At 38.3% G+C, this 13,480-nt stretch overlaps 1 protein-coding gene across 1 annotated transcript in view; it reads left to right on the top strand.

Moving 5' to 3' along the window:
• The first annotated feature begins 12,367 nt into the window (after nt 1-12,367).
• Nucleotides 12,368-13,480, top strand: part of LOC115216774 (methylthioribose kinase) — a 42,768-nt gene continuing 41,655 nt past the window's right edge. The window contains exon 1 of the mRNA XM_029786344.2: nt 12,368-12,860. Coding sequence (XP_029642204.1) covers nt 12,762-12,860 — 99 coding nt within the window. The 5' untranslated portion in view covers nt 12,368-12,761. The remainder of the gene's footprint in view (nt 12,861-13,480) is intronic.

Below are 13,480 nucleotides of genomic sequence, written 5' to 3'. Positions count from 1 at the left end.
AGATATTACAGTGATATGGTTTCTCTCCAGTATGAATACGTTTGTGAGTAGTTAAGTGATGATTTCGAGAGAATGCTTTACCACAGATATCACAGTTATAGGGCTTCTCTCCTGTATGAATACGTTTGTGATTAGTTAAATGATGATTCTGAGAGAATGATTTGCCACAGATATCACAGCTATATGGTTTCTCTCCTGTATGAATGTGCTTGTGTATAGTTAAGACACTACTTCCAGAGAATGATTTACCACAAATATCACAGTGAAATGGTTTTGCTCCTGTATGACTGTGTACGTGTTTAGTTAAGTCACCACTTCCAGAGAATGACTTACCACAGATATTGCAATGATATGGCTTCTCGCCTGTATGAACACGTACATGTTTAATTAAGTGATCATTTACAGAGAACGATTTACCACAGATATCACAGTGATATGGCTTCTCACCTGTGTGAATGCGTTTGTGAGCAATTAATTGGTTTGTTTGAGTAAATGTTTTACCACAGATATTACAGTGAAATGGCTTTTCTCCTGTATGAATACGTTTGTGAATAGTAAGGTTACTGCTTTGAGAGAATGATTTACCACAGATATCACAATGATATGGTTTTTCGCCTGTATGAACATGTTTGTGAGTAGTTAAGTGACTATTTTCAGAGAATGATACACCACAAATATCACAGTGATAAGGTTTTTCTCCTGTATGAATGCGTTTGTGAATAGTAAGTTGACCTTTTTTAGAGAATGTCTTTTTACAGATACCACAGGTGTATGCTGATTTGCTTATTGCTTTTGGCATACCTTGCAATTAAAGCAATCCTTTAAGTTTCTCACATAAATTTTTCCATGATTTTTATTCTCGCACCACAATATTTGGATGTTTTCCTTGTTTTCTTTTTTTTAAATATTCCTATACTGCTATATTTCCATTAACTGTGACCATTATTGATATTTAAAGCAGGTTAAACTTCTTTGCAAATTTGTCTGAGGTTAATTAGAATGCAAAATCATCTTGTATATATTCCAGTTAATGAGGAGGAGAAATATCACTGATAATCTCACTCAGAAGAAAAATTTCACGGTGATTCTACTGCAGATTTATATTAATAAGGTTATATCTGTTCTCTATCAAATCTTTCAAAGATAATAAATATTGATAATATATCTGAAGTAAAATATTCTTTTATGCCAATGTCATCTGATATTCTGAAATAATAAAGAAACAGTATAAAATATAAAGAATACTTAGAGGACCAAGAGCAGAAATTTTAATATATTTCAATATTGATCAACTGTAGATATTAAACATTACTCAAGCAAATGAACTTTACCTTTTAATATGTTATTAAAATTACATCATACAATCTTATGTGAAGTCTACATATTTGCAGACTACAGTTACACCTTCAGATTATGTGTTAAAATATTGATTAACATTCTATCACCAGACTATGATGTAAGGCATTTCAGCTTTAACTTTCTCACCTTCATTGCTGCATTGTATATCCAGGACTACATTACCCAATATAGTCCTCAAATTTCAAAACTGAAAGATTCAAATTTAGGTAAATATAGCCACAATTTCTAGTAGAACATGTAATCACTTACAGGTGCCTGCTGTGGCCTGTTATTGCTAAAGTTTAGGTCCTCCCTGACTGAGCCTGTTTAAAAGCAGGTTCTTTTCCATGAAGTTGTGTATTTTGTGACAGATCATTTTTATAGGTAGTTCAGAGCTGCAGAAATCAATGTGCAACAATTAGAAAAACTTTCAAACATGGAAATCCTTGAACATTGGAGCCTCATACTTTTATAATCAGGGGGTTGAAAAGAAGAAAAATTCTACTGGTCTCAAGTAGACAGTATATGGGACAATCATAAAAGTTTTCTTAGACTGTATTTTGCCCCCAAGCTTGAAGAAAATTTAATAAAACTAGTAAAATGTCAGAAATAATATGAATCAGTGAAAAACAAAATGAATCAAAAGCGATTTGCTAGCCTAATATCTAGTATCTCATCTCATAAGTTCTTAGTGTGCAAAGTACCTTTTGAAACTTTTTCAACCGTTCACTTTTCCAACCAAGAGATCAACACACTGACTTTATTTAAATGAATGCTCATTTGGAAGAATACCAATGTGTTGCAGTTTAATGAAGAAAAGTTAGTAGCCATTGCCTTGATATAAGTAAAGACATTGCATTTTCTGTAGTTCTGAACATAAATAGAATCTGGCAGTTACACATTAATTTCATCATCATCATCGTTTTAACATCTGCTGTCCATGCTAGCATGGGTTGGATTATATGACTGAGGACTGGCGAAGCAGATGACATATCCATGAGCCTTGTATCTGGAAATCATTCATCAAGATTGCTACTGCAAGATAATGCAAATTCTATTTCAATTGAAAATATCCACCAGGGTCATACTATGTGTTTCAGTATGATATTGATTGGTACTTTGGAGTGACAAATTATGTTTTAGTTGAACACTCTGATGTTAATGTAAAGTTCCTTCATCCCAAAGTCAGTCAGTTTTTCTGGCCAAGAAATGATATCTGTTGGATTTCAACACTGGACATAATTGTAAATGTGGATCCCCCATCTTTTGGAAGCACTAGCAGTTGTTATCATTTTTCATGTGATGATATACAAAGTTTGATGTGATATGTATTAAGCTACCAAATAGCTTTTGATTCATTTTGTTTTCCACAGTTTCATGTTATTTCAGACATTTTTACTGGTTTTATTAATTTTTCTTCAGATGTGGAGGCAAAATACAGCCCAAGAAAACTTTTGATTGTCCCATCAGCTATCAATGTAGGACTAGTAGAATTTTTCTTCTTTTCGACCACCTGAATCTACAAAGGTATTATAAAAGTATGAGACTCCATTTGCCAATAAAGAGGTCAATGTCCAAGAATTTTCACATTTGGAACTTTTTCCAATTGTTGCATATTGATTTCCGTGACTCTGAACTATCCCACAAAATGGAAATTTCCATTTTGAGCTATTTTAAGGGGATGAAAATTGATATTTAGATTGGTTTTAAATGCTGTAGATTTACATTTCTATACTTACCATCAGGTGTATTTTCTGAATATATATAATTTTATATAGTTTCAACTTAGTGATAAGAAGTTATTCTGGTTAAAATACTGTAAAAAACACCAAATTTTTCACTTTGTTCTGTTCTTGATCCTCCATCCCCACCATTGCACAAAAAAAAACAGGCTTTTCAGTTAGTGAATTCATATGTTCTGATAAGATTTCAGACCTTATTGTAAGATTAGGGAAGATGGAATGCTCACCAACTGTTGTTAAGTAATAGCTGCCTAAACTTAAGATTTCTTTTTTTTAAATAGCCCCCAAGACGTGGATTTTTGTAATTTTCAGTTGGTATTTTTTTCTACATTGGCTGAGTTAAAAGAATTGATCTTTAGTGTCAATCTGAGGGACTTGAGATAGTGTGGATTAAAGAAACATACTTTTCAAAGTATCGTATCAAACCTATTTGGAATGATGGGCCTCTAAAAATAAAAGAAATTCAATATTTCGAAAATTTAGGCAAGTGCCTAAAATTTAAATGACCATAAAATGTGATTGGTAACATCTATAGAGCTAAAATTTTCGCGATGGACCTTTGATGAATTTAACTGGAACGAGCTTTTAATATAATTACCGTAATTACCAGGTACCAGTGGAAACACACAACAATGGGATTAGATTTCCTAATGTTATTATGTGCTTTCCACTTGTGTATAGTTATTGTATTCTCAAACATTCACTTGATTCTAAAATTCAATCTTGAAGTTTTGGCGCTTTTCGTTATTACTCTACATTTGAAATTTAAACAGAATGAATGAAAAAATATGAATTCGTACGAATACATATACAATATCTCAAATTTTTTCTTTTCTTTCTTATTTCAATTTACTGTTTTCAAAGAATGTTTTCTTATTGACAGACATTTCTTTTTAAATGTATCACTGACACTGCCACCCGAATGATGTTGCCTTAATTTACTCGTTTCATGACCACATGAATGATACAATCGACTGGAAAATAACAATACGATTTCCTTCAAAAACTTTGTAATAGTGTCTTTGTTTATAATTTTCAAATGAATTTTCGAGAATTATAATTAATTTGAAATGATAATCAAGGGTCAATGCAGAAATTACATGCAACGTAGGTTAACAATGAAGAAACGTCTAAATCTTTGTCAGCTTACCGTTTTCATGTGTAGACAGTCATTCGATGTGTTCTACCTTTTCACCAAACTACAAAAGAAACGATCTCATTCTTAATTTTGTCTCCAGGTGTGCTTTCAGTTTCATTCTACAATATCAATATTCAAGTAGCCGCTAACACTTGTAGCCATAAATTCGTATCTTGTCACACTGAAGCACTGAAAATGATTTTATGTCTTTAGCCGCAGATTCGATATGAAATGTCTGCGTGTCTTATATTAGGATGTTGCGATTATTACTTGTCATTCATTCAAGCATACGTACATATATATATATATATTAATTGATTTGTGTGTGTTTGGTTGAGTCAACCTCTTGCTATTCCGAGTTTCGCCTGTGGGAACACAGAGTTTTCAGGCAAGTTAAGAACTGCATGATGTTGTAACTCCCAAAAGACAGATGAAACTCTGAGTAGCAAGAGACTTATGCAATTAAAATAAAATAAATGTTATGAATCTCGGATCTTGTCCTTTTGATGGACAACTTGATTAATTAATTTTCTTTAACTAAACACTTTGAAACTTCGGATACTGGTAGAATGTGTCATATAGAACATCTTTTACTCTTAGTGTTGTTGAGAAAAGTTTCTATTTTCGAAGTTATCCAAAGTTTCAAAGTGTTTAAAAATAAATCCGAGACCCGTATGCCACTCACTCAACCTTGATCTACGAAAGCACCAGGCTTCCCGTCCACCGAAACTAGCGAACGAGGGAAACATCCGTTTCCCCAGCGGAGACCACACCCGTTCACCATCCAGAAGATTCCAGAGATGCCTCAACTTCAGCGCGTATTTGCGCATCATTAGCCAAGGCATACCTAGTCCTCCCTTTAACGGTCTTTGGCAGCAAGTAGAGCGTCTTACAAGTGGCTTCGAGCCCTTCCACAAAAAGCGAAAGGGCCGTCTTTTCAACTTGATCAACCACGAATCCGAGCAAGGAACGACGGTTAGGCGGTAGGTAATAACCGATGCGATAAACACATTAGACATCTCCGCCCTCCCTTTCAGAGATAGCCACCGCCAAGACCAGGTCTTGAGTATGTGCGCTACCCTGCTTGACACCTCAGCCCAGTTCTTCTCTACCTGGAGATCTGGACCAAACCAAACCCCTAGCAACTTAACCGGTCCCTCCGTCCAAGTCCTACGACGCCGTTTGAAGGCATCGACTTGCCCCTTCAGGTGCCGAGTTACAAGCCGACAGAATTTTCCCGGTTAATTTTTGCTCCTTCCACAGTCTCGTAAACCTCCATGGCTTTGCTTATCTCCTGTAGGTGTTCAGTTTTGGTCACGCTGATGGTGATGTCATCCGCATAAGCTGAAACCGACTCTCCACATCCTGGTTCTCTCGGGATGCTACTCAACTTTCGCAGTAACGGCTCAAGGGCCATCACATACAAAAGCGGTGAGAGCGGACAACCTTGGTGAAATGAGCGTTTGATACAGAACGGCTTTGGTAAAAAAAACGTTCACTCGAACGATCGAATCAAAGTTATCATACAATTGTATTATCCACCTAAGGAAGCCAAGACCCAAGCCGAACTGTGCAAGAACAGACACCAGGTACCCCATCGAAAGCTTTAGATTGGTATAAATGTACCAATATCCGATCTTTATCAGTTTTGCTCCCAAACCCCTCTATGGTGTAGCGGAGAATATGGAGTTTATCCTGCATGGTTCTGCCGGGAATGGCATATGTCTGTACCTCCCCGATCAGACCATCCGTGACACGCACCAATCTTTTTGCTATCACCTTGGCCAAAATCTTCACTTCTGTGTTTAGTAGAGTGATGAACCGGAAATTATCTATGTGATCTCCTTTGTCCGGGTCCTTTCTGTTCAATGTCACTAGTCCCCGGTGTACAGATCTGGGAATCAACCCATTCTGTTGCCAGTTCGTGTACACACTGGCCAGGAGGTGCCCGAACAAGTCTGGCATACACTCATATAGCTTGTAGGGTAGACCATCCAGACCCGGTGACTTACCTACACCACAGTCCGCTATAGCCTCAATCACCTCTCCAGGCGTGATTGGCCCCTCACAAGACTCCGCATCCCGTTCGGAGAGGCGGGGCAGCCTGGCAAGGAAGTCCGCAAAGTCCCTCCTACCATCCGGTCCATCGCTCCCCCCGAAAAGCTGGGCGAAGTGCTCCTGAAAGGCCTCGCACATTTCCTCGGGTTCGTTTATCAATACACTTTAATGATTTACCAAAGATCGAATTGAGGAATCATTTCAACGTTGAGCCTCCACCACTCGGGCCCATCCAGCAGCCTTCATTCCTTCGCAACCCATTGCACGTAGTCTAGTTCTGACAATGCATCCCACGTGTTGGGTTTCGAGGTGCTGGTTTAATTCCAGTCTCTTCACTCTCACCTGGTCCGCATTGCCAATCCTCATGACTTCCTCTAAGTTCTTAACTAGACTCTTTTCTTTCTTACATTCTTTATCTACTAGACCTATGCTATATCTAATAGACTCATATTTATGGCTCATTTTAGGGCGTACCACCATTTGTTATTAATGATGGCACCTGTTAATGCCCTTCGAATTATCATCTTAATCCGCTTTCTGTACTCCACAATCGCCAAAAGGGACGTATTGAGTTTCCAGAAGTCAGATCCCTTTCTATGTACCTTATCTAAGTTCAGTGTACAGTGACCATCTTATGGTCACTGTAGCTGACTGGATAAAACTGTGGACACTTAACTATACTTTTGTCTATTTTTCTAATTAGAATCCTATCTATATACGAGCTGGACGACACATCGCTGCTTGACCATGTCCACAATGGAAATTCAGGGTGTTCCAGTTTATATGGATCTGCTAGCCGAAAACTACTTAGCAGATTCCGGAAGCCAAGATTACTTGTTCTATTCGATGTCGAGCCAACACAATCCACGCGTGCATCGCAGATTGTGTTAAACTCTCCTAGCAAAACTAAAGAATGTGACGTGACTAGAAACTTCTCTAGGTCACTTTTTTTTACCAGTATTGTTGGGTGCATAAATAGCAACCAGCCTGATCGTCTTACCACCAGTGAATGTCAAGTCCAAAACGACTAGCCTACCTTTTGGATAAGAAAAAATCAACCTTTTCTTTGAAAGCCGGTTCCTTTTCAATAGGACCAACAGCCCGGCACGGAAAAACGTCTTTCTCGTAGCTGTCCAGCAGAGGGAGCAGATCTCTTGGTCCATTCAACCGGGTTTCTGTAGCAACAATTACATCCAAATCCGACAACCTGATGTCATTTAGGAAGCGCTCTTGCTTCCAGCTCGACATCAGGCCCCGTACATTTACACAACCGATACGAATAGCCATAATGTCCTATTTAATCATTATGTGGTATCAGGTGGAGAGAAAATCTCCACCACTTCTTTTTTTTCCCCGCTCGCAGGATCGGAGCCGGTAGGTCGTTAAAAATGGAAGGATGAAAGTCTTTTCTCATTGTCCTGTTTTCCTGAATTTAATCTTCAGGATTTTATGACTTTTTAAATCTATATCGTAGATTTCGTAATTTTTATACTTGTCTGAGTGTTCATCTACCCTTTTCACTGTCTTTTTCAAATTTAATTCTCTCATCAACTCTTTGTCCTCTGTATTAAATGTTGCAAAACATTTCTCTTCATTCTTTCCCTTAGTTGTCTTCTTCAGCCTCTTGTCTGCAGGCACCGTTTTAGCTGTCTGGAGTATTTTCCTTTTACTTCCTATCTAGTTTTCTTTCTTCTCCTCCCCTTCTTCCTCTTCCTTTTCATCTCCTTCTTTACATTCTGAGGGGATATGTCCTAGCTGACCGCACTGGAAGCACCTTGGTTTTCGTCCCTCCACAAACACTATGAGGGTCTCCTCTGGTATTTCTTCGAGAGCTTGCGGTTCTGCCTGTACGACCATATTAATTGTTTGGCCGTGCCAATTCATTTTATCTGTGACTGTCGCCTGGATGAGTGTTATTTTCTCTTCCAGGTTCATGGTTATGGCTGCTTTCAGTCACATGGGGGTCCACCTCCGGTGGAATTTTCCCTATTCGAAATCTTGATGTTCTCCTTTCCATATATATGGGTATGAGTGTCACGTCGTCCGTCTTTATAGTTTCAACTGAATGGTATTGCGCCTTTTCTTCGCTTACTATTCTCATTTCTATTGTGCCAAACTTTTTGTCGCGAGTTACGTATTCAATATCGGACCATATTTGCTGTAAACCTTTTCCCACCGTTTCTTCAGCCATTCTGTCCATTTTTCTGCTTTTAAGATTGTACGTTTTGTATAATATTGTTTTTCTTGTTTCCGCTTCTAACATTCCCTGTGGAGGTTCTACTTTCACCGTGGTTCCTTCTTTTTTGTAACATATTTGTGTACTTTTTAAATTCTTATTTTTCTGTATTGAGTTGCCGGGTTCGATTCTCAGCTGTTGTTGCAAAACTTTTTTCTCTTCTTTTTGTAAACTTTTCGCTGCTATATTTCTTGTTGATAGAATGCTATTTTTGGGTGTCTCATTCTGGAGACTTGGAAAATATTGTGGCATCATTGGTGGGGTGTCATTGGTGTCGTTGGTGAGCTTTCTGTTGGACTCGTTTCCGACGTACTATTGTCTGCGTTGCCGCACAACATGATTTTTTTAAAGTAATTAAAAAACAAATGCTTTCAAAAGGCAATAAACAGTCTTTAACAGAAAACAATAAATTTTACAGTTGCCGCAAGGCAGTATAACAAAGTGTCAACAAAAACGTTCAAAAAGCAATATCACAACTCACAAAATTTTCATCCAGACGGTAAATCAATGTGGAGTTCGATGAATTGTTACCAGTAGTGGAGCTGAAAGATTTAGAACCTTTCATGAGATATTAAAAAGTAAAAAAGCAATTAAAATCGTTTTGTTGAATAAAGAAGGAAAAAAGTAAAATTGTTTCATTAAAAAAAAGGGGAGGAAACGAGAAAAAACAATAAGATAATAGAACAATTGTAAATAGTTTATATAAACGTTCAAATGGTGCTGCACGGGATTGGGGCCCATGCAGCCATTTCATTTTTCATTTCTATATAACATCTCATTTTCATTCGTTTTATATTTTTTGCTCCCACTGTGGTGTCTTTGTAGTGTCCCCTATGTGTTGTGGCTGTAGTGCCAAAATAAAGAAACATTGGCGGAGGTTTGCGCTCTCTGAGTGCTCTTATTCTTATTCTAGTGTCCTTTGTCTTAATCTATCGTTCTGTTAAGTCTATTCTGTTTTCTAAAAAGACAGAACGACAAAACAGAATAGGAGGCACGTGGAATGGAATGTCGCTGAAAAAGTCACAGGACGTGTGACGAAAGATTTCAGACAAATGACACTAAAATAAGAACAATAATTAAGCTGAAGTGAAGAACGAATATATAGTGCGTGTTTATTTGGTGGGGTGGGGGAGACCATCCCGAAATATAACAAAAAAAAAATAGAAGAGAAAACAGCCTTCCCACTAATCTCTCTATATATAAAAGGCAAAATGTCTGTGTGTGCGTCCTTTATACAAATCCACAATTTTTCAGTTAGAGGGATCGCACTTTCTATGGTCATTCAGAACCGTCCAGGGGTGGTTGTGCACATCTTTACATTTCCCCAGTCACCCCGCAAAGCCATTAAAAAATCAATAGAAGTGACTTTTTGTGAATTTTCTATCTAAAACCCAATCGAAATGCCCGAAACTTGATACGCCAATTGAATGCCAGCTAGCTGTATGTGATTAGTTGGAGATTTGGACAGTACTCGCGTGTACGTGCGCACGCACGCAGCTGTATATGCATGCACTAGCACTATGACCCGGCGTTACCGGGTCATAGTGCTAGTATAACAATAAAATAGAAGAATAAATTTTAAAAAGTTGAAAGGGAAAAAGCTTATTTAATCTTTCAACTTCAGAGAGACTAAAACTAAATGCTGCGACGTCACCTTCAAAATAAGCGCAACTATGCCTCCCCTGGTCTCGATGGAGTTACATACCTGCTTCTCAAACGTGGCAGGCACTTCCTTTTACACCAGCTTTCTATTTTCTTCCAGTACTGTCTCAACAATGGTGCTACTCCGGAGCAGTGGAAAACTGCCAGTGTCATTCCTCTGTTCAAAAAGGGCGACCGCACATCACCTGTCAACTATCGCCGTCAGTCTCACTAGCTGTATTGCAAAACTGATGGAATCGTGTGTCAGAGAAACACTCTGGAACTTCTGGAGCTCTCACAGTCTCATCCGACCCTCACAATATGGATTTGTCCCTAACTCCAGCTGCAGTGACCAGCTTGTCGAGTTCCTTGAGGACATTACTCAGATTACTGACAGTGGCTCATGGGTGGATGTTGTCTACCTTGACTTTGTAAGGCTTTCAACTCTGTGCCACACAAAAGGCTTATGGTGAAACTCTCTGCAATGGGTGTGGGGGATGACCTTTTTAACTGGTTGAAATCCTTCATCCTCAGCCGAAAGGAGGTAGTCACAGTTCTAGGACAGCACTCTACACCATATGAGATGTCATCGGGTGTACCACAGGGATCTGTCCTTGGTCCCCTCTGTTTGTGGCATACATTAACGACATAGATGCCAATTTAAAGAATGCCACAGTATTGAAATATGCAGACGACATCAAGCTGTACCTTAAATCAAGAGGACAGATCCTGATGTCTACAACTCTTTCCTGCAATCAGACCTAGACACAATGCAGCAATGGATCACAGACTGGCAACTGAAACTGGCTGTGGACAAGTGTACCACCATGCATTTTGGGAGAAAAACCCTGCGTTCACTTACTCCCTCCACACACTGATATCAAGAAATCCTCTTGCGAGCGTGACCTAGGCATCACTGTCAGCAGTGATTTGCGTTGGTCAAAGCATATCTCTAAGATTGTCAGGAAGGCCGAGGGTGTCTTGGCATCACTCAGCAGGTCTTTTGTTAGCCGCTCTCCAGCCATCTATTTAAAACTGTATACAGCTATGGTACGACCACACTTGGAATTCGCATCATCAGTTTGGAACCCCTATCTTGCACAGAAATTGACCTCCTGGAATCTGTCCAGAGACGTGCAACCAAACGCATACCCTCCATCAGACACCTACCATATTCTGAGCGCCTGTTTCCCTGGGCATGGATTCACTGAAGCTCCGGCGTTTGGCGACGGACTTGGTAAACACCACAAAGTTATCAACCACCTCACCAACAACAACACTGAACACCTTTTTGATCTCCATGTGTCTAACACACGTGGACATGCCTACAAAGTCAGAAAACAATACAGCTCCCATGACTTTCGGAAACATTTTTTCACGCACTCAGAGTTGCTGAAGCATGGAATAAACTGCCTGCGTCAGTTGTTGACTGCCATGACACTGCATCTTTTAAGGCCCTCATGCTTTCCGAAATCCGCCGAAACTACACCTGATTATATATACACTTTAGATGAGTTGTAGTGCACCTGAGCACTGTACACAATTATTATTATTATTATTATTATTATTATTATAAAACGATGGGAAAAAATGGAGGGGGGAGGGACAATCCATCGTTTCTGGTCTCGGAAAAGTTTAACTATTTGTTCGGCAAATTCTGTATAATATTTTTTTTATTTCTTTAATGTTTACTTTTTGTAGCTGAACCGTGAAAAACACCGGCCGCAGATACACAGGCATCACATCACATGACCTTTCATTTGCATGAGCGACTTGAACAGTGACATACACACTCGCACATACACACACACACACACACACACACACACACACACACACACACACTCACATAGATACACATACATACATACATACATAAATGTACGTGTTTTGTTTTCACGAATCGCTTGTTTATACATGTGTGTGTGTATGTGTGTGTGTGTTTATGTATGTATGTATGTATGTATGTATGTATGTATGTATGTATGTATGTATGTATGTATAGGTGTGTGTGTAAGCTGAAAAAGAAAGTAAAGAAATAAAAATGTTTTACGGAACTTGGGAAGAAATAGTTTTACTTTTCTGAAACCAAAGAATAAAATTGGGGAAAATAATTGTTTTTATTTTGTCAACGGTAAAATAAGTTGTAATTGTCTTGGGTGTTGTTGTGGGATTATAAAACTGAGAAAATAAAATATAGTTACGAAATAAGTTAAATATTGTTTAATCATCGAAGATAAACATAATTTTGGAAGGTATGTTCAACAATTGACAAGAGACTAACTACAAACATTTGATATCGCAGCAAGGCTAAAGTTTAAACTGTTTTAAGTACAGCAAAAACAATACAGCCCAAGTTATCCCAAAACGAGCAGATCTATCTATGGTCAGTGGCAATATCCCAACCTTTTTTTAATGTGTAAGGCTACAATATTTAATGTTTGCGTAACTTTCTGTAGATGGTAAAGTCGCAAATGACTGCTATTTCTAGCATTTGGAGCAACCATATAGAGTTTGCTTTGTTTATTCAGTGAGTCACCAATCCCGTTGGTTGTATTTGAGTTGTGTACTTTGATATTGACAATAAACCCACTGGAAAATTTCGACGATGGCAAGTAGTGGTTGCCATCCGTGTGTGGATCTTCTTAATAAAGACGAACTTTTGGAAACACTCCAAAGACCAGAATATGATTCCGTTTGGAATTCAGTAAGTCACACTTTTATTTCTTAATATTTCTTTTCTTCATTCTATCATTCACATTCCAATAATCACTAATTAATATCTAAGGAAATGTTATTGACACAATCTTTAGGTATGAACCTTTTACTGTCACTAGGTCTGATATTTTGGAGAAGTGGGGGTAGTCGATTACATCGACTTATGTGTGCTTCTGGTACTTATTAACATCAACCCCGAAAGACAAAAGTCGACCTCGGTGGAATTCGAACCCAGAACGTAAAACCGGAAGAAATTCTGCTGTGCATTTTGTACGGCATGGAAGCAATTCTACCAACTCAGTAATAATCAACATTCCGGAGATAATCATGGGGGAAGGGTATGATTAATTAAATGGATCCCAATATTTCACGGGTCCTTTAGTCTAATTACCTTTGACAGAATAAAACGCTAAGTTGCTCTAAGTTCACATATATATATAAATCCTGCGCGGGATTTAATGATTAAAAGGATTCTTCCAATTATTATAATGAGCGTTCGAGGGGTTTATTTTTTCCGCAGAATTGTCAAACGAAACAGCTGACCCGATCAGGTACAGCGTTCGGTAAATTCCGTAAAAAAAATTTCATTTGTTTATTTTTGTGGGTGGA

The sequence above is a fragment of the Octopus sinensis genome, linkage group LG10, assembly GCF_006345805.1.
Source record: "Octopus sinensis linkage group LG10, ASM634580v1, whole genome shotgun sequence".
NCBI classification, from domain to species: domain Eukaryota; kingdom Metazoa; phylum Mollusca; class Cephalopoda; order Octopoda; family Octopodidae; genus Octopus; species Octopus sinensis.
This window is presented reverse-complemented; position numbering and strand designations above follow the sequence as displayed.